We start from the raw sequence: 24652 nt of genomic DNA, 5'->3' as shown, positions 1-24652 counted from the left end.
AGTTGGATGTTTGCCCTCCTACCTTGGAGCTACCAATTACTCATGCCTGTTGGCTTGCAGTGGCCTGGCCATACTGACTTGTGTCTTTATAATTTGCTGTGGGTGTTTTTGTGGAAACTTAATTTGAACGGCAGCTTGTATACCATTGTAAACTCTTATTTTGTTATCAAAGTAATACCTGCTTGAGTGTTTTGTGTTAATTATGACTGCTTCTTGTTCTCTGTAGTCTCATAGTATTGAATTTATTTGTCGTTAAAGTACCGTGCTTGTACGTCAAGGCCCTTGTTTCTAGGTGGGAATAGTTTCTTCTTATCCTTCACGCTTACTTCTGGTCCAGAAGAGTTTTTTGGCCACATTTCATAAAATTGTTGCCACTTTATGAAGTATGAGATAATAAAAATAGTCTTAAGGAAGCCTTTAAAATGTTTGTGCTTTCTGGTAAAGGACTTTATCAAGGACTTTTAAATGTACATTTTCTGTGTGTTACCCTTCAAAAGAGTACAGAACCAGTACATCCAGTTAAAAACTCTACATGACAGATATATTTCCAAGATGTGTTATGTAATAATATAGGCTTTCTTAAAATAAGCTTGCCTTCTATTTTTTTTAGTTATTTTCATTGTGATATCATTACTTGCCTTGTTATTCTTGTTTCTGAAGTTCAAACTCCTCATCGTTTCTGTCAAAGCTTTTTACTTTTCTGCCTCTTTCTGCATTTGTGCTGTAACTTCATGCTGCATATGCTGTCATTGAGCAACCTCTTTCATAAAGTTTCTTTTTCATTCTGTATTCTAATATGTTTTTAGTTGTCTTGCTGAGAAGATAGGTTTGAAATAGGATTTTCTCATTCTGCCCCCCTGCCAGAAAAAAAGTGACAGATATTAGCAAATAAACCTATGGTAAACTAATTTTTTCTGAAACATTATTTCTTTTTCTTTTAGTTCCCGGAATAGATGGCGGTGGGTTAGCTGATGCTAGTCTCACAGATTCCTACTTTAGCACCAGCTTCATTGGCGTTAATGGATTTGGAAGTCCCGCTGAAACGAAGTATCCCATGATGCAGGTAATAGTAATGAATTGTGTAGTGTTTCATTAGTTCTGGCTGGCATTACACCAAGAAGGGAAAGCTGTTCAAGAGGCAGGAAAAATGGAGCCTTCTGGTATGTGTCATCTTGTAGGATATACAGAGTGTATACTCACTTTAATCTTGCACATGGAAATGAAACAATATCATTGCTTTAAAATTAGTTTGTTTATTTCGGCACTTATCTGAGGTGTTGCATTGGGCTTTGCCACACATGAACTCTGTATTCCTAGGTTTCTTTTTAGGCTCATAGCTTATTTTGATAGCCTTTTACAAAATATATAAAAATTAGATTTTGAAACATTTCAAAGATCAAAAGTCACTGAAGCAAAATGTGAACTGTCAAACCTGTTAAATTACTAGGCAAAAATTTCAGAATTTGTAAATTCAGTCTCTGGTGGTATTCAGTGATGCTGAATTCACATTTAAATCTCCTGAAATGTTTTCTTGTATTTATAGTGTTCTGTAGATGTTGGCATAGGAACTTCCATGAGGTGGAATTTATTGTGTGGGTAGTATTATGCAAAACCTACAGCAAAAGGCTGTCTTGTTTAAAACCTAAATGAGTATCTGTTGAATTAGCACATGAAGTACTATAATAACTGCTTCAAACTGTTATGCTTTTTAAAAGCTGAAAAGATGAAGGTCTCTCCCTGTACTGAAAGGTTGAACAAACCAGCTTCTGATAAATGAAAGAGAGCACAAGTCAAACAGTTTGCACTGAGTCCTGACAGCAACTCTCTTCTTTTATATCAAGGAAACTCTCCTTATGAGCTTACTTTGATCTCATTTGTGGCTGTATTATGGATTGAAAAATAACTCAGCAAAGGTGGGAAATAATTAGGTGTGTTCCCTTTTTTCTTTTTTTAAATTTTTTTACTGCATGTTTTCAAGAAGGCTGGATTTTCTCATTCAGCAGAGTTGCAAAACTATGCAAATGTTTGTTACTGACAGTGGTGCATGATTTAAACAAAAATTTTAACCTCTGGTCCTGAATTGTACTGTTGAAGCTGGAAGTTACGAATTTTGGTATCACTGAGGTCATATAATTTTATTCTTTTAGTGCAAAGTCATTATGTTTTGTATCCTTAAACTGTATTCTACAGCAACACTGGTGTCTTTCTACACACAAATTTTTAATTATAACTGTTTCTTCCTGAAAGACAATAAGGCATGTATCTGCCGTGGATGCTCATAGGATTTTTAAATACCTTACTAATGCCTGTGAGATTACAATCAAGGCATTGTGTTTCCCTTTGAGAAAGAGAAGAAATTGATGTGCCTCTTACCTCTTGGAGGCTAAGGAAAATTACTTCTGAAGAAAGATTTCATTAGGGTTGAGAAAGTGCTTGCAGCCATTAAACTACAGTTTAAAAAGCATTCTTATATTGATTTTTTCCTTTTAATTATGTAATTTAAGCTTTTGTTTGCATAGGTAGAGCTGGTAACGCTGTCTGTTTTGAATATGTGTCAGCTTCTAAATTAAGTCCAAACTGACGAAGTTTAGCCACTTGGAATGCGGTTTTCCATGTCATCCAGCTCTTTGGAGAACAAGGCGAGGGAAAAATCTTAGTGACTTTAATACTAATGCTTTATGGTTTGGAATAGAGACTTTAAATCTGATAGATTGGTGGTTGTGCCAAGGATAAACCTTTGCACTCGCTCTGAAAATTTCCCCAGATGTTGTCACTTGATTAAACCTTTGCAAAACTGGTTTATTTAGATGCACTGGAGACTTCCTAGATCTTGGATAATTTCCTGAAGATGTAGTCTGCATTGGCATGTTCCAGCTTGAGTACATTCTTGCAGTTACAGCTCTGGCCTACTCTAGGCCTTGCCTGAACTCTGAGCAGGAATGCTGATCTGCTTCATTTCCTTCTTCCCTTTTTATCCACTTCAGACTGAAGCAGCATGGGAGTGGATAAGTATGTAATGAAAAGGAGAACTGCATCTGTGTTAATTGGAGCAGAGGGGTGTATAAGGGAAAAGAGACTTATGCTGTGGTCTTAGAGAAACTGAGCTGAAGTGAGTAAGGAATTAGGAAAATCTGAGCAAAGGGACTTGAAGCTGAGAGGAGATGTCGGTGGGACACTCCTAGAATGGGGACTGGAATTGCACAAGTGGAAAAAACTCAGAAAATGGGACAAAGAAACAAGTTGGCATCATGCAAAGTTGGGTCAAAGTAGGGTGGAGAGAACAAATCCATGTGCCTGTTTCTCTACAGGTCCTTGAATCAAACTAAAGATACTAAAAATTTAGTGTTCTGCCATTGATGAAACATCAGAAGTCTTCTGTAAAATACCTCATTAGCCTCGAAGCTTTGCTTTTGCAGATGAAAACATCAGTTCCATCTATAAGTTACTTAGTCATCTCTGGTGGACATCTCTGTGCAGTTCACAAATAGATGGATCAGTGATGCAACATGAGGAAACGTTTTCAGCTTGCTTTTTAAAACAGGGAAGTTGCACAAACATGCAAGTAAACACATTGTTAGAAAAATGCTAATAAGATGCAGTTAGATGTTAAGAAATGTTACATTTAGGTTCCCAAAGCAGCCTTGAGGTTATATGTTGAGATGTGTTCTTCATAACATTGTATAATTCTTTCAGTGGGAAAATTTTAAGTGGGACTTATTCAGGATGCAAGATGCATGGTGCATGTGTAATGAGCATCTATTTGATAATCAATTAAGTGTTTGTGTTATGGTTCCATGCGGTCCTGTCCTTCTACTGAAGACTTAGTTGGCAGTGTGCTTTCCTGTGCAGGTTACGATTATTGAATCCAACTTTGTGGAGTGCTTCCCTTATGAAAGAATAAAGCAATTGGCCTTTTATAGAGGCTTGGGAAGAAAAAGGATGGCAGTTAAACAAAAAAAAAAACCCCACAAACCCCCAACTAACAAAAACCGTCAGCGCTGGCAAACTAGAGACCCCAGCGATTTTGAAACTAACCTGTACAGCTGGAAGATGAGGAATGGAGTTAATGACCACCTGTAGAAAGATCAGTTCAGGTTGCTTAACTGGCCTCAATCTAGAAAAGATAGTAATAGAGTCAGTCTCTTCTGGGTAACACTCATTTTTCCTTTTACCATGAGATAAGCTTTCTGCAGTTTGTGCTTTATTCACTAGATACCTTCCAACATAATCATCAGGGACTCAGTAGACTTTGACTCCTCCTAATTAATCTCCAGAATGTCATGTGCAGCAAATGAAACTGAAGTTTGTTGAAAAGAATATGTGATTGTATATATTGGGGTTGTTATAATGCATATGGAATGGACCCAAATTGCCTCAAGCAAAGCTATATCCAAATTTTGCAATCATCACGTTTTTGTGTGGAGTGCATGATCTGTGTTACGGTGTTAAGTCAGGCAGAAAAGGAAGGAAAGGAAAAGTGGATTGTATCATGATGAATTGAGGATGGCATGTGCTTCCATGGTCATAAGTAATGTAGGTGACTAGTGGTCAGCATTTCTACAGAACAGATATCTCTGACTTTGAGGTTTCGTTTGTATGTGTTGAAGAATATTTTGAGATCTAGAACATGTCATTGGGGTTAAATTAATGGTGAAGACACAATTAATGGCAGTGCTCAGTTTGCAGTAGAAGAAAAAAAAGTAAAAATCCTTGGTACAGTTTGGAAGAGGCAGGATTTTTGAAGTGGCCATGGCTCTATTTCTTTTTTTTCCTTCCTTTCTGAAAAACGTCTTTTTGCCTCATCCTTCCACTTCTCCTACCTCAAAGGTCTTTGCTGTTAGCCAACCTTTCATTGCGCCCCCATTGGCCTCTTCTGTTGTTACTAACTAGTTTCCTATTGATTAATGTCCCCATTCCTCATTGGTTTGCATTTTCCTGTGATACAGTTTTGTTTCATGTCTTCTTCCTTGCAACTGCATGTGCTTTCATATGCTATGTTAGCAGTATTGGCTTCCAGCTTATCGAAGCTTTTTGTGTTTTCTCTTTCTCTGATAACAGAGCAGGCCTGCACAACACATGGGCCTCAGGCTGCATGCTGTCCTCGAAGCTGTTCTTTTTCTTTTTGGCATAGCAGCAGCCAAGAGACAGTCAGAGGTGTGGTTCAAGAAGCAGCTCGTTGCTTTTGGCTTTCCTAGCAGTGAGGAGGCAGGAGCTGGCTGGCCAGGATGCCTCTGATGCTTGGCTGCTTGCTCAGTTGCTCTGCATGTGCCACTTGGCTAGCTGGTGTCTGTGTTCCTCTGGTGTTAGTGCTGCCCCACAACTAACTTGTGACTTGATCAAAGATACAGGTGGTGCTGGAAGGAGCTTTAGCAGTATTATGCTGGAATGGTAAAAGGATATGTGAATCATCTGGGGGAATTTATAGCAGGATGCGGCAGAGGAGTATCTTGATGTTAAAACGTCTAATACCATGTTAAAATCGGGCAATTTGGTTGTAAGAGCACAAAAACGTAGAAGGCATCTTCATGTATGTTACTTCATAGAAATCCAGTTTTCCTTATTTTGATAGGATGATGTTTATAACTACGTGGCTTCCATTGGACTGCAGGTTATGTAGTAAGAATCACAACTTTTCAATTCATGACTCTTAAAATAAAAAAGGAACTAACAGTCTTCAGAATTAAAGTTGGCAAAGCCAAGCAGTGGAGAAGAATTGGCCTTGCTTGCTTTCACCATGCTAATGTTGGTATACTAAGTGTTCTTCAAAAGCCTGAGAAGTAGAGACCATGCTCACTTCAAAGCCTTGCAGCTGAATAAACACAAAGACCTTTGTTTCCATTGCTGCATCTGCCAAGAGTCGAATAATAAGACTACTTATAGAACAGAAGCTTGTGAATGTCTTCAATTTTTAACTGTTGAGAAATGACTGGAACTACAGGCATGGTATTTTAAATATAAAATTATGCAGTTGTTTACATAATGCTTTTTGAAGAAATCCCATTGCTTTAGTTCAAACAGTTGTGAGTGGGACATGCAGTAGATGATGCCAAATATGCTGTCGAAGACAAGTTTTGGATTGTTTAGAAAAGAAAGCAAAAGGTATCACCCTTTGTAGGTCATAAAATCTGACAACTAAATAACGATTTGCTTGGTTGTGACAATCTCATTCTTTTGCAGGACGACTTCTTTTGTAGTCCAGTTAAAATTATTCTAAAAATTACAAAGAAATATTCTGAAATATAATTCCAGTAGAACAGGATTAAGGTGGAGAGAATAGCTTGTGATGTACTACAGAATATTTTGAGATAACATGCTTAGCACAGGAATGAACCTGAGGAAAGTGCTTATTTTCTGAGGGTTAGGGTGAGGAATATGGAGACGGGGGAACAAATGCCATCTCTTACACGTTTCGGGGAAAAGGAATGGTAGAGAAGAAAGCAAGAACTCTCACGATAAGTCTTGTAATGTAAGCTATGTAAAATTAGATCTAATTGTGTGCAGCAAAGCTTTATTAATTCCCTGTCTTGATGAGAATTTTGTAACTACATACTTTAGTGGAGGGAGATGAAGACAAAGCAAACTCTTCCTAAAGTGCAGCTGTAATTTTGAGTTTTGCTACTGACCATGAAAGGGTGGAGACAAGGTGGTGTATAACTTTAGAAGGTGGGAATATGTCTTGTAACAATTCTCTTCCAAGCATATTGCACCAAGGAAGTACTGAAAAAAAGGTTAATGGTGTCCTGGGCTGCATTAGGTAAAGCATCACTAACAGGTCAGGGGAGGTGATCTTTCCTCTCTGCTCAACACTGGTGAAGTCATACCTGGAGTGTTGGGTTTCCCAGTACGAGAGACATGGACATACTGGAGAGAGTCCAGTGAAGGGCCATGAAGATGATGAGGGGACTGGAGCATCTCTCCTGGGAGGAAAGCCTGAGGGAGCTGGGGCTGTTCAGCCTGGAGAAGTCTCAGGGAATCTCATGCATGTACATAAATACCCGAAGGGAGGGTGCAAAGAGGACAGAGTCGGCTGTCTTTTGTGGTGCCCAGTGACAGGACTAGAGTCAATGGACAAACTGAAACACAGGCGGTTCCCCCTGAACATCAGGAAACATTCTTTCACTGTGAGGGTGACTGAGCACTGGCACAGGTTGCCCAGGGAAGTGGTGGAGTTTCTGTCCTTGGAGATATTCAGAAGCCATCTGAACATGGACCTAGGCAACCAGTTCTAGGTCCCACTCAAGCAGGAAGGCTGGACCAGGTGGCCTCCAGAGGTCCTTTCTCACCTCAATCCCTCTGTGAGACTGTAAAAAGTATCTAATCCTCAAAACTATTATTAAAATAGTAACCTAATATGGAAATTATTTTTAGTGATGCTGTTGATCTGCTGTCAGTGTTGTCTTAAATCCTGTGTGAAAACAATTTTTTTAAAGACCTTAACTTGGAGCAGTTCTGAATAGGAAACGCTAGTATGTGATAGGCTACCTTGCATCTAGGTAAGATAATGATGCACTTTGGCAGAGTTTCATTTTTGACACAGTACCTCTTCACACAGTCTTTTCCTAGGAGGACCTGAGTTGAGGTTGATTAATCCTGGTGCTCAAAGAAAGTGAAAACTTCTGAACAAGTGTGTTCCCCTCCTGTAACTTAATTGCTTGAATATTTATGAATTAACACAGTATTAGGAAAAACTTCTTCTCAATTTTTCTGTGAAATTAAGAAGCATGTATTTTTGTTACTGGTGGAATGTTCAACAGTGGAAGAACTTTAAGCTGAAGCCTCAGGTTAAGTCCTTGGACGGGGATGAATGTGACTCTTTTGTTCTGCAGTAGCTTTGTTTTGAGATGTGAACAGAAACAACTTTTTAATTCCTTTAAAGGGAGAGGGGCGGGGTGTATGCCAGTAAGCCTAGTTGAATTTTAACTAGTGCTTAAAGAACCTCAATAAATCATAGCAATAGGCAGGCAAAGGACAGGAGTCTTTATGGAACTGGGTGACACTGGTGTGGCGTTTGGTTATGACAAAGTTGCCTTTCTATATGAAGTTCCATACAGTGAAAGTCCTGATGAACTAAAAAAATCTGAAGCTCTCATATGTGTGTGCTTGCCTTGCTTGGCAGGCTTAATAGAAATGAATAGTTTGTTTTCTTCTCCTATTAATGGTTGCTCTTACCTTTTTGGAGCTTTCATCTTTTGGGCCTGAGGTTCTCATGATTGCATTATTCTTGAAATTGAATTAGTATGAAAAATAGTTCAATACCATTAGAAGAGATTGAGAAGCATTAGTTAAAATCAAATGCCTTTTGGAAAACACAATTAACAAACAGTACTTGGGGTTTCTTTTTTTCCTTTCAAGGCATTTTCAGCCTGGGTTAGTAAAAATCAGATAAAGGAATAACCTTCTTTAAGACTAAATGCTTTCGGGTGTGGTAGAAATCTTAATAAAACAGTTTAAAAATCCTTTACTGATTACATGCCGGACTTCTATGAATAATGTTAAGGTAAGAAGCTTGTGCATGTGTAATAAGTGAGCGAAATGAAAAATTCATGGAAGTGAGTGGTGAAGTGGAGGTTTTTAACCTCATTCAAGGCACAGCTTACAAGCAGTTGTTAAAGCAAGAGCAAGATCAGTGAGAGAAACTTTAGTTTCTCAGAAACCTGGTTCAAGTAAAATAAGTTTGCACCTTGAACAAGACTCGACTTTGTAAAAAGCACAGTTGGTGTTCAAAGGCTTTGTTTGCGCCCTGCTTTCAGAATCCTGAACAATGTGTTCTATTGCAATCTGTTGTCTCCCTTGCGCACACTGTTTTTAGTGATCATATCAGCACTGATTTTCATCATTGCAGTCACCTATTCACATTGCAAGTCTGTTGATTAAATGTTTAACTTCTGTGCTTGAAGAGGTAGTATATTGACAGCACAAAAGTATTTGGTTTCAAGTTTAAGCTATATGCTTAACCACCTTTGATACCAACCCAGATCTCAATATCATATTTATTCCTGTTCCAAAAGACCATTACCTTTTGCATTAAAATCATTATGAAAATCTAAGTGTTATAAATAGATATTAACACTATTTTTATCTACACCTGGATGAATTTTGTGCAAATCTGAAAGGTTCCTGTTAGGAAATGTCTTCCTAAACCACTTCCTTTTATAAGGATCAGTGTGCATGTATCAAATGTTGAGAAAAGATGCATAATAGGGATGATTTTTAAAAATTTGTGAAAAACTATTGAAGTTCTTTCCATTGCTTAGTCAGGAAGGGAATATGATGTATGACTAGTTGAGCTATTGTTATCCAGAAATTATTTATTTTGACGTGTTCTAATTTTGATGACAGTGAGCAGGAGGATGAGCAGCCCTGAACTTGGGCAAGATTGTTAACTTAGTGTGGGTCTTCCAAAGTGTTACCTTGTTCTATAGAAATAAGTAAACTTTGTTTCACTAGAGTCATCCCTTTTGTATAAAGAATTAATTGTTAATCTCTAATCTTTTAGTGAGTGTTGCGCTGTGTCAGTGTGAGTTTAGTGTATTTAGGAACATGAGATGTGGCATGAAAATAAGGAAAGAGCATATAGCAAACAGCTTTCTTCATTTAAGTCTTGGATAGCTAAAGGTTTATACAGTATTTACATGTGGACATATATTACATTGTCCTAGGACATCTGCATGTGCTATAGTTCTGTTTCATATAGTAGTACGTACTTGTACTGAGTGAAGAGTTGTATCAGAGAAGCCTGAATGATTGTAGAAATCTTGCTGTGGCAAGGGAGCACAGATAATGGGAATAAAGCATTGAGGGATGTTGTTGAGAAGGTAACATCTGACAGTACCTGCTGAAGCACCTAAATTTTACCAAAACTTCCCTCAAGTTACTTTTCTAATAGTGCAGGCTATTTATTATTATAATTTTTTTTACAACTTGCTTTCCACATAAACTACTTCATACAATCTATTCGTTCTTTTAGATACAAGTATTAAAAGCTGCATCTTCTGGTGAAGTCAGTGGTAGTATGAGAACTGCAAAGGTTGAGAAACTTGAATTGCAGTGGGTTTACAGTTCTACCACATCGGATAACACTCCAGTTTCTGTTAGTTCTCCCCTGTTCTTACCTAATTTACTCCAGAATATTGATCTTTCTGGTCAAGAATTAGATAAAATGGCATTGAAGTATAATATAGTAAGCTTCTTGCCCTTTGTTGTGGTTTAACTCCAGCCAGCAACTAAGCACCACACAGTTGCTTGCTCACCCCTCCTTGGTGGGGTGGGGGAGAGAATCAGAAGGGTAAAAAGTGAAAAAAACCTCAATGGTTGAGATAAAGACAGTTTAAGTAAAGCAAGAGCTGTGCACAAGCAAAGCAAAACAGTGAATTCATTCACTCCTTCCCATGGGCAGGCAGATATTCAGCCATCTCCAGGAAAGCAGGGCTTCATCACACATAACTTACTTCAGAAAACAAACTCTGAATGTCCCACCCCCACCCCCCTTCTTCCCCCAGCTTTATATACTGAGCATGATGTCATATGGTATGGGACATTCCTTTGGTCAGTTGGGGTCAGCTGTCCTGGCTGTGTCCCCTCCCAGCTTCTTGTGCACCCCCAGTCCACTCGCTGGTGGGGTGGGGAGAGAAGCAGAAAAGGCCTTGGCTCTGTGTAAGCACTTGTTCAGCTGTAACTAAAACATCCCTGTGTTATCAACACTGTTTTCAGCAGAAAACCAAAACACAGCCCTCCACTAGCTACTGTGAAGAATATTAACTCTATCCCAGCCAAAACTATCACACTGTTTGCCACCAGCATTGAGATTGGCTGTGAAAAAATGTAAGCATAAAGAGCAACTCCAGTGAGCAGTTCTGAGTCTTAGTCTGTGTCTAGACTACTAAATTAAACAAGCCTGGAAACTCCTTGATGCTTAGGGCCAGCTGGCACAAAAGCCTGTTTGTGCTGGTGTATGCTCACCCGCTAAAGCAGAGGCTGCATGCAAACTGTCTATTTAAAGGGATCTTAAATCTTTTCACTGCTGAACAGTGCCTGGAAATTGGCTGGGAGAGTCCTGGTTGATGTGGGCCAAAAGCATGCCAGGGAATATTTCAACAAATTGCTGGTAGTCTCACTTAGTGATGGAGAACACTTCCTGACCTTGGCTTGCTTTTTTTCTCTTGCACTTTTTTCTTCCTGTTGGGTTACAGGAAGAAAATGATCAAAGAAGATAACCAGGGGTAAGGAGAGACACTTTTAAACTTCTGTATCAAAGCAGTGGGAGCTCAGAAAGCAGCACTTAGTCCAGTTTGTTGCTAGCCCATATTTCTAGAGGAATGCAGGAGGAGCAGGTGCAGCCTGCTAGGAATTGAGAGGGTTTCAGATATCCTGCTGGCTTACAAGGATTGCATGATTTTGCTGAAAGATCTCAAAAGTTTCTTCTGTTTTTAAAGAGAATCTATCAAATGCTATACTAATTTGAGTATTTTCTGTTGGAAAAGTTTCATGTTATGATGGTAGTATTTAATAAAGGGAGGAGTTTTCAGGAGGACAGTGTGAAAGAATGTTTAAAGGAGATAAGTGGCTTATCTAACATTTTGATGTACAGGAAGAGAACCACAAGTTTGGTAGAGCCTCCTAAGTTAAAAATTCATGAAGGTAGTGTTTTGTTTTAATATACAGTTGTTTTTGGTTTGCACTGCTCTCCTGTGAAATGCTTTATTTTACTAAATGTTTTTGTCAGCTACAAACCACTGTCTGCTTAGAGTATTAAGTGGGGAATGAGCACAGGTTTCATGGTCTCTTAAAACTTTCTAAATATCATCCCCAGTATTCTCACTTAGCCTTTTACAGCTCTATTTTACATGTACAGTTTTGTCTTTTATTTTTGCAGAGGATGACAAATAGCAGCAGCTCCCCTAGCCTTCTCAATGACAGTGCCAAGCAGTATGCAGGCCATGGTGAGTACTTTAATATGTATAAAAGTATTTTTGGAAATTTAAGAGATACACTTTAGTAGAACTGATACTGAAGGGAGTGTTTTTTTTCTCCTCTGATTTGATTTGAGATGCAGTAGAACTTTATTTTTTAACAGTACTGTATTCTGTGGTTACTTGTAATCCAAAGCTAAAGTGCTCCTGAACTCATAAATTTTCAGCCTTCTCTTTGCTCCAGTGGGGAAAAGCTTAAAAAAAGAAAATCATTATTGGTCTTGTTGCCTCAAGTGAAATGCTAGTTTGGATATCCACTGTAAAGCACTGATAACTTAAGCATTTATCTTGCTCCACAGTAGTATCCCTTTTTATTGTACTTTTCAAGTAAGTTATTGTGTGAAATGAATGTGCAGGTTTTTCTTAAATATAGGCTGTATGGTTTTTGTGTATCATATAACTGATGATTTTTAATATATATTAAATTTTGTCCTGTATCTTATTTTTTTCCCTGCTATTGGGAACATGGTTTTCAACCAAACAAAATATCCTCATAGTTCAGGCCAACATAGTCATTAAATTACTGTGGAGGGTATACTGAACTTCTGTGACGTACTTTCCAGAATCGCTTTCCAAATTACAACAGGCACTGCAGAGTATTTCAGCTGTAGCTCTTTAACTAACTTCTTTAAAGAGGATACTACTTCCTTATGGCAATGACATATGTTTAAAATACATTTCTGCTCTGAAAGTTGCTGTTTAAATAACGTTCTGGAAGTGAATTTGCGTGTCACCCTGCAGCTAGTCTACTGACTAGGGTTATATTTTTTTAAGCATGGTAGTAACTACTATAAAATTAACTTGCTTAAAAGTTGAAATTTGGTTGTTTTTTTTTTCCTCCTTCCTTCTGGCTCATTTCCAGTAGGTTTTGTGATTAATTCTGCTTCTTTTGTCCCACCAAACAATTAGCTATTCAAGGCAATGGAGGTCTCCAATTCTAAATGCAGTCAGAGTTTGACTCTGACAGGCCAATTAGTGATGGTGATGCATGCGAAGGAGAGAAACCAGACTGACTTTTGGAAAGCAGTTTAAATTCTGTTATGTCTCAGGTCCTTTTCATCCCCCCCTCCCTAAGCTGTGCTTCACCGGTAGAATTAATCCTTTAAGGAGTATTGATTAATGTTGAAAAAAGTGTTTCATCAAAACACCAATGTTTACAGCTGGCAGTAGTCTGCTAATTTGACAGCTCTGCCCACACAATTTGGAGTTTTAAGTTGCATCTGTGATTATTCTTTTTTTGATGCTTCAGCTCTGGAAGTGATGCATAGAGATGAAGAAGTAGTAATAAAAAGCTACTAATAGAATGGAGACTTTTGATACACAGGACAGTGACAGGACAAACAAGAACTACATCATTATTTATAAGACTGTGTTATATAGAAGGTTACTAATTTCAAGTAACTGGAGAGAGGAAGGCTTTGAAATGTTAGATGAACATGAAATAATGTCAACAGCAATTAAACTTACTAATTTCTGCTAATGAGCTCAACTTCACTTGAGCAGTTGCACAGAATCTAATAAATGCTGTGTTTTTTAGCAGTGTGGTTGCTAAACTTAGTTATATCAAAAGGAATTTTTCCATACAGAAATGTTAGAGGTATATAACATGTTTTACGTTCTTTTTACAGATCCGCTAACTTCACCAAATTCATCCTTGTTTAATGACTTTGCTGCCCTCAGTGTGTCTCAAAGGAGGAAGGTAGGCAACAACTAAATCTTAAGTAACATATTTGTATTTGAGTTGACAGGGAAGAAGATCCAGAATAACTTGAAATGCTGTGTGAAATAAAGATGATTCTTCTAATGTTACTAGATTTATTTTACGATGTGGCTACTGATATAAATAAGATTTTACTACTTCATTTTTGCTATACCACATCAGACTGCTGCTGCTACTAAGAAATATTCCAAGCACTTGTAAACTGAAGTTTATAAGAATGCTTTGAATAATAAAATTAGGACATAACCCATTGAAAATAAATTGAAATAAATTTGAAAATAAATTATTTTTATTGTACCAAGGCACAAGATAAGCCACCTTCAGGCCTTCATGGCAACCAGTTCTGAATGCAGTAAGAATCATTCCCCCATTTGTTTATACATGATGTGAAAGTAATTCTTACAGTTTGAAATGCATTTAGTTTGAAAGACGCACTATAATATTATTGGGAAGCTAGGGTTTGGAAATTCCACCCCCACCCCCACCCCCCGCAATCTTTATTGAGAAATCTTTCTTTTGCTGAGGGCTAGAAAGCATCTTCAGACACTTTTGACCTGCACCAACACGGGTTGTGGTGTTTTCCTGTTACACTTACAAATGCAGTGCCTGGAATATGAGACAAAAGTCTGGTTGCAGCAGAGCTCTTTCTCATTTTTGTGAGCTGTGGCTTTTCAAAAAAAAGGCATCTTGTCCCAAACAGTTACCAGGCTTTCACTGATGACTTTCATGCTTTGCTACACTTATTAGCCACATGATCCTGAACTTTCCTGTAGTAGATAATGCATTGTCTCGAAAGCATGCTACATCAGCATGCTTGTGACTTTTCATAGAACTTCATTTGCGTGTTGGCAGTTAGGAGCTCTGTGGCATTCCTGCAGGCGAAGATTTACTATAGTTGGCCCATCAGGCCAATGTTCCTTCAAATGAAATGCTGTAGTACATTAACTTCCTAATATTATGATGTATCCAAACTAAATGATCTCTCAATTTCCCTGTTCCTTAATGCCAGTGTAATGCACTGGAAGCTGGATGTAAACAACTATAAACTTACTGTTTATCCACTTACTGAGGATAGTAAGACTCGGTCTTCAGTACTATATATATGTACGCAAGTGCGAGTGTGTGCTGATTTATATAAACCACATACACAAAAGAAAATGTGCTATCATACAGCAGTATTACCAGAGGGACCACTGCCTCTAATATAAAAAATTACTTTGAAGTTAATTAAAACATTAGAAAATGGAAACAAACATGTTAATGTTTGAGTATAAAGCTCAAATAACTCAAAGCTCAAGTACTGATGCAGAGTCTTTTCTGACTTGATTCCCTTTTTCCCCCAAGAAAAAAATCAGCGAAGCCACTTGCTGCTAAAACAGTATGAAGAGAAAGATTTATCTGTGAAACTGATTGACTTGGATATTTTCCAATTAATATTTCAGACATAACTGGCATTAATTGAAAGAGGTTTGTTTTGCATTGCATATTAAAAAAAATATTGTTTATTATGACTGCTACTGTATAGTGTATGTTTGTATAAAAGGTTGTCAAATAATATAGTAATAGGGAAGCTTTCACCTAATACTAATTGAGCTGTCTAAAATCTAGGCAGCCAGGCTCCCTCTATAGTCAGTAGAGAGATGAGCAGCTTAAAGGAACATTCAGCTTGCACTGAGGAAAGTATTTTGGAAGAGACTAGATGTCAGTGGCTGCTTTAAGTGAATAAAAGCTGATGGCTAAAGTTAGGAGAAACTAATCACACTTTTGTGACTGACTTTTCCTACCAGACAATACATTGCAAGTAATCGTGGATGCAGTTTCTTAAGATTTTCAGTATTTTTTGAGTAGGTGTTCAAATTGTATTAAGTGATTCCCTCTAAAGCACTAAATGCTTGAGTGACAGATATTCAAAAACTTGTGTGATTTCCTCCCATCCCCCACCTTAGTAACTGGGGTTTATTTAGAGCTTGAGCAATGTGGTTTATCAGGCCAGTGCTTGACACCCACTCTTGTAACACAAGATAGATAGCCTTTTAGAAGTGAGTGCTTCTGTTCATTGACTCTAAAGGGAGCCTTGGTGACTAGCTCAAATGTAGAAGTTTATAATATCTACTGTTTGGAAAAAAAAATTCATTTTTTTTGCTAAGAGTCATGGGCTAAGGTTTTGTTTGTTCTGAACTAGCTGGCAAAACCAGCGTTTCCTTCGTTTATCTCTGACTTGGAGGACAGATATAATACAGTCTTGGTAAGTGAATAAAGATCAATTGCTTTCCTTTACAAATTAGAATTGTGATATTTTAAATATTTAGAACTATTATTTTCAACTATGTAAAAACTGCATGCTTGTGTTGTGTAAAACAGTGAGTAGTTTCTGTAAAAGCATGTAATATGTAGCTGTGTTAAGCAAGGAAGTTAAGTTTATTAATCTTTATTGTCTCTGGTTATTGCTGATCATGTTATCCTGGCAGCCCTTTAACAATGGGAAAGCCGTATGGACGTACATATTTGATATCAATAAAATACTAAAGATAAGACTTGATGATTGTAATTCTGAATATCCTTGCTTTTTAATTAGACAGCTTTTTTGAAACCAGTTAGCATGACTGGGCTATTCAAGTTACTTGTGATTATTTTGATGTTTAAAGATGTTCTATTTTTTGTTTAAAAAGTAAACGTAGTCCTTGAATTTTTATGAACGTTCTTGAGGTTATTTTCTCTGTTTAGAAATTATTAAACTGCATTTCAATTTTAGATTTCAGGAAAGCTAAGATTACTATTTAAAGACATTTTTATAGGATACTTAAAATGAAATCAAAGGAGCTAAGTATTTCTGTAGATGGAGCCTTGGTGGAGGTTCTGTCAACTGTAAAACCTTCTGGATTTACTGTCCGGTTGTTGTAACTCCACATGCAGTAAGACAAGCAACCTTAAAGTGAATTTCCTATAAGAGATTTTCAGGTAAGTATTAATCTACAATGCACAAATAGGATTTGTGAAGCATGGAACAAAAGCTAGAGTTAGTAATAGACTAACCCTTTTCCCTGAGAATAATGATGTCATACTTATTTTTTCTTCAAATACATGTTATGCTTGTTAAAAGTAGGGTGGCCTTCTGAACTTGAACTTCTTCAGTGTTTTTCCTAAGTTGGCTTTAGCCATTACGTAGAAAAATGCTCGTTTCTAAACCCTGAAATGATCTGGCTGGAAAACTCCTTTCATTCATTTTGGTGGTTCTGGTAAACAGTTCACAAAAACATGTGCAACATAATCTGTTGCCAAGGACATGACAGCTTAATGCACTAAAAAGAAAATCTATGATGAAACTTTAATTTAAATTTGTTCTGAGACTGTTGCCACCAATCCAGGCTAATGGGTTCCCCTACTTGTCACTGGTCAGCCTTAGAGGATAGTGAAAAGCATTGCTTTTGCATTTTACTTTGTTTTTTCATACCTTCAATCCTCATGAAAACTGAACTCTTCTGAGAAGTTTCTAACATTGGTTTATTTCCATTTCATTTTTTCAATTGTGCAGTCACACCTAGAGGAGGGCCATTAAGGTGAGAACCACTGTTAGACCACAGGCTGCAAGGAGTGAACCAACTGCTGTAGTAAACAACTTTCAATACAATTTTAATGCTATTTTGTATGTATTTTGAAGAAATATTTTTTAGAACTCCTTCCAGTGATTTTGGGTGACTAAAGGCCAGGACCAAAAGACTCTAAACTAGATGAGAATGGAAAGTATTAAAAAGATTATTTGGACTGAAGTTCGCCCAGAGTAGGGTTCTGCTGTTTAGTGCTCTCTATGGAGATCTACAGCAAATGACTGGACAACAGGCTTATTTAATTCATACAGTTTGATCAGTAATAATAAATGTGCAGAGAAAATAATTTTGAAACAAAGAACTGCCTGTAAGCCTAGTCTACATAAATGCAAGCTTTTTAATGAGTACAAGTAGAGTGTTTCCTCTCATGTTAAAAGAAAAAAATTAAGCTAGCTTCAGGTCCTGTGGAAACCAAATTCTTAAGACCTAAACTATTGCTAGTTTATTTTTGAGTGTCCTGTCCTCCACCTAGTTTTGTTACCCATTGGGAAGCTATATTTCTCTCCAGATTCCCGTCTCCAGTTCTGTCTTGACACCTCTGATACTTGATCTTTATATTGTTCAGTGGTGATCATTGAAAAGCCATGTGTGCCATGTTTGGTCTTGCTGTATTTACCTTTAATGAAAACGTGCCGAGACAGTTGTTTTGTGTTTCATAGCCTCCTGAATACCATCTCAGAAGCATGAGTCATGTTCTGAGAAGCTGAGGGGTCATTACCAAACACCGTGTCATGTCACTGTGTTGTAAACTGCAGACTTGTGGCTGCACAGATTTTACAATGTAGCTGGGCTAAATTTACATTTCAAACCTGAAATTTTCTTTCCGGTATTATACAGCCCTACTGCAATACATGACAGTACTATATTACAGTTTATAAAGGATGCAAAAAAAAAAAAAGTTGTTGAAGGAATACAGAAGGACAGACTATACTTCTAGAGAAAAGTAATAAATGTTGGCAGGTAGTATGATGTTTGCCTCTGTCTAAAATGTGTTTTAAGTGTATGATATCATCTAACGTGTTCTACATTTTTCTTTTAAACAGTTTGTTATTGAAATTCTTCCATGCTTGTGTGCTCTTGCTGTCTTAGTAATTACTACAGTGTGATATTTTTTGAGTGTGACATGAGAGAATGTTATTGACATTTATTTTTGTGTATGGATTAGTGATCATTGTGTTACATACTAAATCAAATTATTAAAGCACTTCCTTTTAGAAATAAGTAACATTTTTACATCGAGGAGGCACTATATTTTTCATGCCTCATCCTGTTGTGCATTTGAAGGAAAAGAGTGAATGAGATGACTCCATAGTCCAGCATTTACTTCAGAATTGCATTAAAAAGACCTTTGCTTGTTTTGGTTTTGTATCTAAGCATGTCAGATATATGTTATGACCTACAGACATCTAAAATTTTAAATGCTGTGTTCACTCCCCGTTTTTAAAGCATAACTTTTCAGTTAGCCACCTAGATTTTGTTAGGTGCAACTTACAAGCTGAAGCTGTTAACTACAAATATAACTTTAACATGCAATGTGCTTTTGCTTATATTTGCAAGCTTTATTTGATTCTTTCTATGCCAGTGTATATGTAGCCTTTAAGAGTGTTTTGCAGTAAAATAACTGAAAGATTTTTTTAAACTCGTGCACGTTTGTTGAAGGCATTATACAAATACTTAACGCAGCTAGAAAATATACCATTTTTGAGAAATCGTATGCTTAGTAAAGACCAGAGTAAAAGTTGCATCAGTCTTTAGTCCTCTTTCACCTAGATTTTTGGTTCTTAAATGTGCATAATTTTTCTGCTGTTTTTATAATTCATATAAAAACTTCTGGCCTATTAGAAAAGAGACTTTTAAACATGAAAAAACCTGTAGTTTGCTCACTGCGCGCTCTTTTAGTAATGAGGTTTTTGAATGTACATCTTGCAGTGGTGGTACTCTGGCAAGTCTTCACTACACAGAACTATCTGCTTTAATGATGGTGGGAAAAGCTTGCTTTTCCACCAACTTATTTTGATTTGGCAGATGGTATTAGTTTCTTAGTAAAGAACTTTGTCAGTATAACTACATCCGTGGTAGGTTTTAGCTGTTGTGGTAATTCATACCTCATCCAACCTAGCTAGGCTGCAAAGTTGGTGAGAAAAGATTTAACTTACAGATAAGTCAGTCTTCTTTAGCTCCTTCTGAACACTTCAAAGATTTTAATGTCTTCAGCATATATACTTAGGAAATACACTTTTTAGTATGTACACCTGAAAAGCTTTCTTTAGCTATAATTTAAAATGCATGATGATATACCTGATTTGTTGGAGCTTTCACTCTAAAATTTGATTGAACCAAGAATGCTTTTTTTTTTTGCAGTGACGAAGTATGTTGCTCTGGATAAGACTTATTTCCATGCCAAACTGCACATTTTAGTTTTCTTTGGGTAGAAGAATATTTTCTGTTTGTGTGATACTTTTCAACTAGTAAAACATTTATCCCCAGCCAAACCCAGGGTTTCACAAACAATTTAAAAAAGGGTTCCAGTTGGAAGGGTAGCTAGTCTGTAAGTGCATGTAATCTCAATGTATAACATTATAAACTACAAAATTATAAACATAAATGTTATAAATGTTAGCATACTCTTTCCTTTTTCATAAGAAAGGGGGAGAAAAGAAACCAAACCCACCACCCAACAGCAAACACCAGTCAACCAAACACACACTTGATTATTTCTAACCTGTTGACCAGGCTCTTATTTGTGGTGTTTTGGTGGTTTTTTTGGGGTATAAAAGTAAAAAGGTCGGTTCCAACCTTCAGAAGTTGAGATACAGAAAACCAGTATCATCTGCCTCTACCAGTGAGAGGTTGTTACGAAAGAGGAAGAGGAGAGAGTATCTTGGTTAGCAACAAACCCAAACCATATGAAGGGGTTTGTAGCTCTATTGGCTGCAAAGCTTAAAAAGCAACACGAAGATAACTTCTCTCTTTCATATTACCAGCTTGGAAATCTGTTAGGATGCTTTTGGTGACTATACCTAATATTCGGGTGTAACGCCTTGTAGAACTTATTGCTAAATCCAGTTATGCAGTTGTAATCACAGTTAAGATGCTTTTTAGCTGACTCTGCCTGTATAGGGATTCTACCCAGACTATTGCTCTTTTCCTCAATAGCATATTGAAGTTTGTATCCCTTAGTTGGGTGTTTCAAGTACTGTTTAGTTCAGCTACTGGGTTATGGCTGTTGGGTGGAAATAGCAATGAATGATACCAATGGCTTGTAATTAGGTTTTAGTTTTCAAGACATAATACAACAAAAGTACCCTAGCTGAGTGTTTAACCTCTTTTTCTATTGGTCTCTTTGCCATTACTTCTGTTAAAGAATTGAAGTATTACAACACATGTCAATGTTGAAACTTAAAATTGCATATATTGCTTAATTTTGTTATAAGTAGTACAAGGAGAATATGATATTGTCAGATGTGAAAGATCAGGTGTACAATGTAATATTTATTTTTATCTGTTTGTACATGCAGATACAGTCAACTCACTGTACAACAGATGAGCCCTAGCCAAGGCTACTGTGATACCTTTTAGCTCTGGTAATTTAAGGAAATGCTGTTTAATTTAGCCCGTGACGGGGAAGGTTTGAGATTACTTTAATTTATTTCAGTAGTATATGCACATAGACAGCGTTACTGTAAAACACAATAGCCTGCTCAAGTGTTTGTACGTCAAACTTAATTGTGCATTTTTTGGTACAGAAAATGTCTTGTAAATCTAAAGTTCAAAGCCCACCAGAGGTAAGTGCATTTTAAGGAACAGAAATGTAATTTGGGACACAAGTGATCCTGAAAAAAATCCAGTTGCAGTTATTCAGTGGAAGGAAGCTTTGGAATAGTGTAGTTTGATTTGCCAGCTTATCCAGACTTAAGTATTATATAGAAGTTATTAGACAGGAGGAGTCTTTACAGTTGGAATCTTCTTAAACCTTTTCTTGTTTAGACTTATTCCTCTAGCATAGCCTTAGAACATCTGACACCAGTGGTATGCCCAACCCTGAACTGGAAAGACCAAGTGTGGCATTGCCCGCTGTCCATGAAACAGGAGGAACTAGTGGCAAAGACACTTGTTACAACAAATAGTAGAAAGAAAAACTTGCTAAACATGTTCCCAAACTTCTTGTTGAATGAATTGGAAGCAAGTAATTAAGCTGACTTGAGGAATATTTTCTAGCATGGGATAATTAAGTTACTCATCTGTAGTAGTGTTCTGATGTGGCAATGCTACTCGGGAAGGACCTTTTTTCTTTTTAGAGTGGATTTATTTTGTTCAAGTGTAATGTTTCTCAGACTTTGGGGGTTTTTTCTTTTGTAATGTAGCACCTTCCCTCTAATCATGTCAACCAATAACTTCCTAGCATTAATTGCCGCCAGCAGCTCGGTTCCACAGGGCATTACAGGGCAAGGGTTATAATTATTTGCTATGGTTGAAAATGGTTACCCTTCTCACCCTGGGGAGCCAAGCTGTTGCTAGCAATTAAAGGTAGTTAGCTGTTCCCTATGTAAACATTTGCAGGCAGTAATTACTACTGCTTCTCACTTCTTTGCCCTTGAGGAACTGAACTCTTCCAGTAATGCTTTGTAATAATTTGGTTTTGTTGTCTTTTTTCTTTCTCTTAGATTTCATTTTAATTATTGTAGTTTAACCTGATTTTTAAATTTAAAAATAATTGTGATGGTTTTGACCTTTCATAACTCATTTGGAACTTGTAACCATATTGGGAGTTGCAATTTGAGAAATACTTGCTAAAAGATTATGAAGTATTTAAATGCTTTTAAAAAAAGTTCAGTATGTTGAACTATTGCTTGCTCTATAGGGCCAAACAGGTTTTTCTACCTCATAGAAAGACTTTAGGGAAGGCAAAAATGCAATTGCTGTTGTAATCATCCAAAAGAAATTGTCCTCATGCCAAGAAATTGGGTTTGTTTTGTACGGATTTTCAGTCCTCCATTTTTTAGGTAGATATATTAGTTCACTGCAGAAATGATCAGTGGATGCTGAGTTTTTGCTTGTTTTAAGATGCACTGTTCTATCTCTGTTGCTTTATTTGCTGTTCTGTGTAGAGGGCAGGGATGTAGCAAAATTGACAGGCTTATTTCAACTGCTCTATTTGATCTTTCCTTTCTATTGAATCTTTACTCTTGGCAGAGGCTTTTTTCTGTGTTTTCTGGTTTCCTGTAAACTTAGATTAGATTTCTGAATCAGATGCTGTTTTGCTTACTGAAAACAAGTGTAATTTAGAATTACTTTGATGCAAACAGTCCAAACTTTATTTCCAGATGTTAATATTGTGTTTTCCTTCTTCTAACGCCTATCTGAACAATGAAATTGTGGCCTAGTAATCTCCTGGTGATGTTTTATACTAGATAATGAAAGTAAAATTTTCATTTAGTCTCACCAACTTTTTAGTTTAATTTTTTAGTTTAATTTTTTCATACCAGTAGGCCAAGAATTACTGGTGTATGAACTCATATTGTCTCTGTGTTGCTTTATAGTGCAGCACTGACTATTGTTTCTCTTCGCTGCCCCTAGGTATGGTCCTTCATAAAGCCTAAAATACAGTTTCATTCTGTTGCCTGGAATCTGAATCCCATTGTAACTGAAATATCCTCTCTCCAGGTTGGCTCAGTTCCTCTTTTGTTTTGGTTCTCCTTTTCAAAATATTTATAGATCACCTTTTCTTATGGAGGATTAAAAGAGCCCTTTATGAATAGGAATGTGTTTGGACACTGGGTTGTAGTCCAGTAGTCTGAGGCAGACTGTACCCCTACACTTGGTAGAACGTGGAGAGAGATGGGGAAGCTGCCAAGGAAACTGTTACTTTTCATTATGATATTAATTCCAATAGCCAGGCTAAGAAAAACAATACCACATTCAAACCCAGCTCTAAAGTCCAATGTTATTTGTATGTCTGGCTTCTCAGACCTTACAGCTTTGCTGTTTATGGTATTAGTAGTCCTTCGTAATTACTGAGGTGGTAGGTTGCCCAATAGTTGAGTGATTCTCCCAGTAGAAAACCAATATTTATATTTACTGTAATCAAGTTTGCATTTGAGCTATAGGAGGACTTTGTGCCTACCTGTCACACAGTTTACCAAATTTCTAATTGGTACAGCAAAATTCAGTCTTGTTTATTGTTATTAAAGTTGGTTAACTTGATCTTCATGGAATTTATTGCCTTTGCAGTTCATAGTCAATGTTGATATCCTTGAGGCTTTCTTGTTGTGGTGGTGTTTTTTTTTGTTTTGGGCAGATGAACTGCTAGTAACTCTTCTCAGTTTTAATTCTTTCCAAAGCTTTCAGCCTAAAACTTTTCAGGGAAGTAGACAACGGAATCTGTTTAGGTTTTGGGGTTTTTTTGCAGCCATTTTATGGTAGTTTTGTCCTGTGTTTTACAAATTGTGTGTGGGTGGGGAATCTTCTCCAATTAGACTCTCACCTTGTTTCCTGAGGAACAATTTTAAAAATACATATCAAGATATACATTGTTAAGGTTTCTAAGGCAGCAGATGAAGTAAATATCCAAATAAAGGTAAGTTAAGTTTTGATTAATTAAAAGTGGTGTATGTCCAGATGATGATAGTTGTATTTTCACATCAAAAAAACACAGCAAAAGGAAAACAGACCAACCTCTTCAGTTTGGTCCAGCTGTTGGTATATTTGGTATAAAAGGTCCTGGTCTAAATATGTGCATGCATGATGGAATATTTCTTTTAGTGATATTTACCATCTAGGTAGGTACATGTTGGTTTGAAGGCACAGAGAAATTTGGAGAACTTCTGTACTTTACTTGTTTGAAAGTCTTTAACAGATTTTATTTCCCCAGTGTTTTTTTTTAATTTAATGTTCATACCGTGCTTTATAAATAGTTTCATTTGTAGAGATCATTACCAATGGAATGGAAATGTCACTCCTATCAAGGCACAAGTACCTCCTGCATATTCACTTCTTCAAGCAGGTTTTATTTTCTCAAGTTTAAGTCAGTTTCCAATGCATTTTATCATGGTAGTTCTTGTCTATCTTCACTTAAGGCAGCAGCTGAAGTTAGTCTTCTGAATATTAACTTGAGCAGAAATGTTTTTCTCATTGAGTTCTCCTGCAGTTGGTTATGCAGTTCTATCTATTTTTAACAGTAAGTCTTCAGGAGATATGTCTTGGCAAATTAGAATTTAAAAAGAAGTATACAAAAGCCAATGTTAATTTCTTGTTTGGTAGAAATTTCAAAGGAAGTGTTAGAGTTCAGTATTATGATGTGGTTGAAGGTATCTGAGAAATACTTTTTTAAAATACAGATTTCCCAAATTTTACCCATA

At 36.9% G+C, this 24652-nt stretch overlaps 1 protein-coding gene across 5 annotated transcripts in view; it reads left to right on the top strand.

Annotated features, from left to right (window-relative positions):
- The window catches only part of PAN3 (poly(A) specific ribonuclease subunit PAN3), an 83736-nt gene that overhangs the window by 13017 nt on the left and 46067 nt on the right, over positions 1-24652 (top strand). For all 5 annotated transcript variants that reach the window (XM_064441090.1, XM_064441092.1, XM_064441089.1 and 2 more), the window contains 4 exons: positions 942-1063; positions 11873-11939; positions 13598-13668; positions 15872-15934. In XM_064441090.1, coding sequence (XP_064297160.1) covers positions 942-1063; positions 11873-11939; positions 13598-13668; positions 15872-15934 — 323 coding nt within the window. The remainder of the gene's footprint in view (positions 1-941; positions 1064-11872; positions 11940-13597; positions 13669-15871; positions 15935-24652) is intronic.

Source organism: Phalacrocorax carbo, chromosome 1, assembly GCF_963921805.1.
Source record: "Phalacrocorax carbo chromosome 1, bPhaCar2.1, whole genome shotgun sequence".
In the NCBI taxonomy this organism is placed as follows: Eukaryota; Metazoa; Chordata; class Aves; order Suliformes; family Phalacrocoracidae; genus Phalacrocorax; species Phalacrocorax carbo.
Note: the sequence above shows the minus strand (reverse complement) of the source record. Positions and strands in the feature narration are given on the sequence as shown.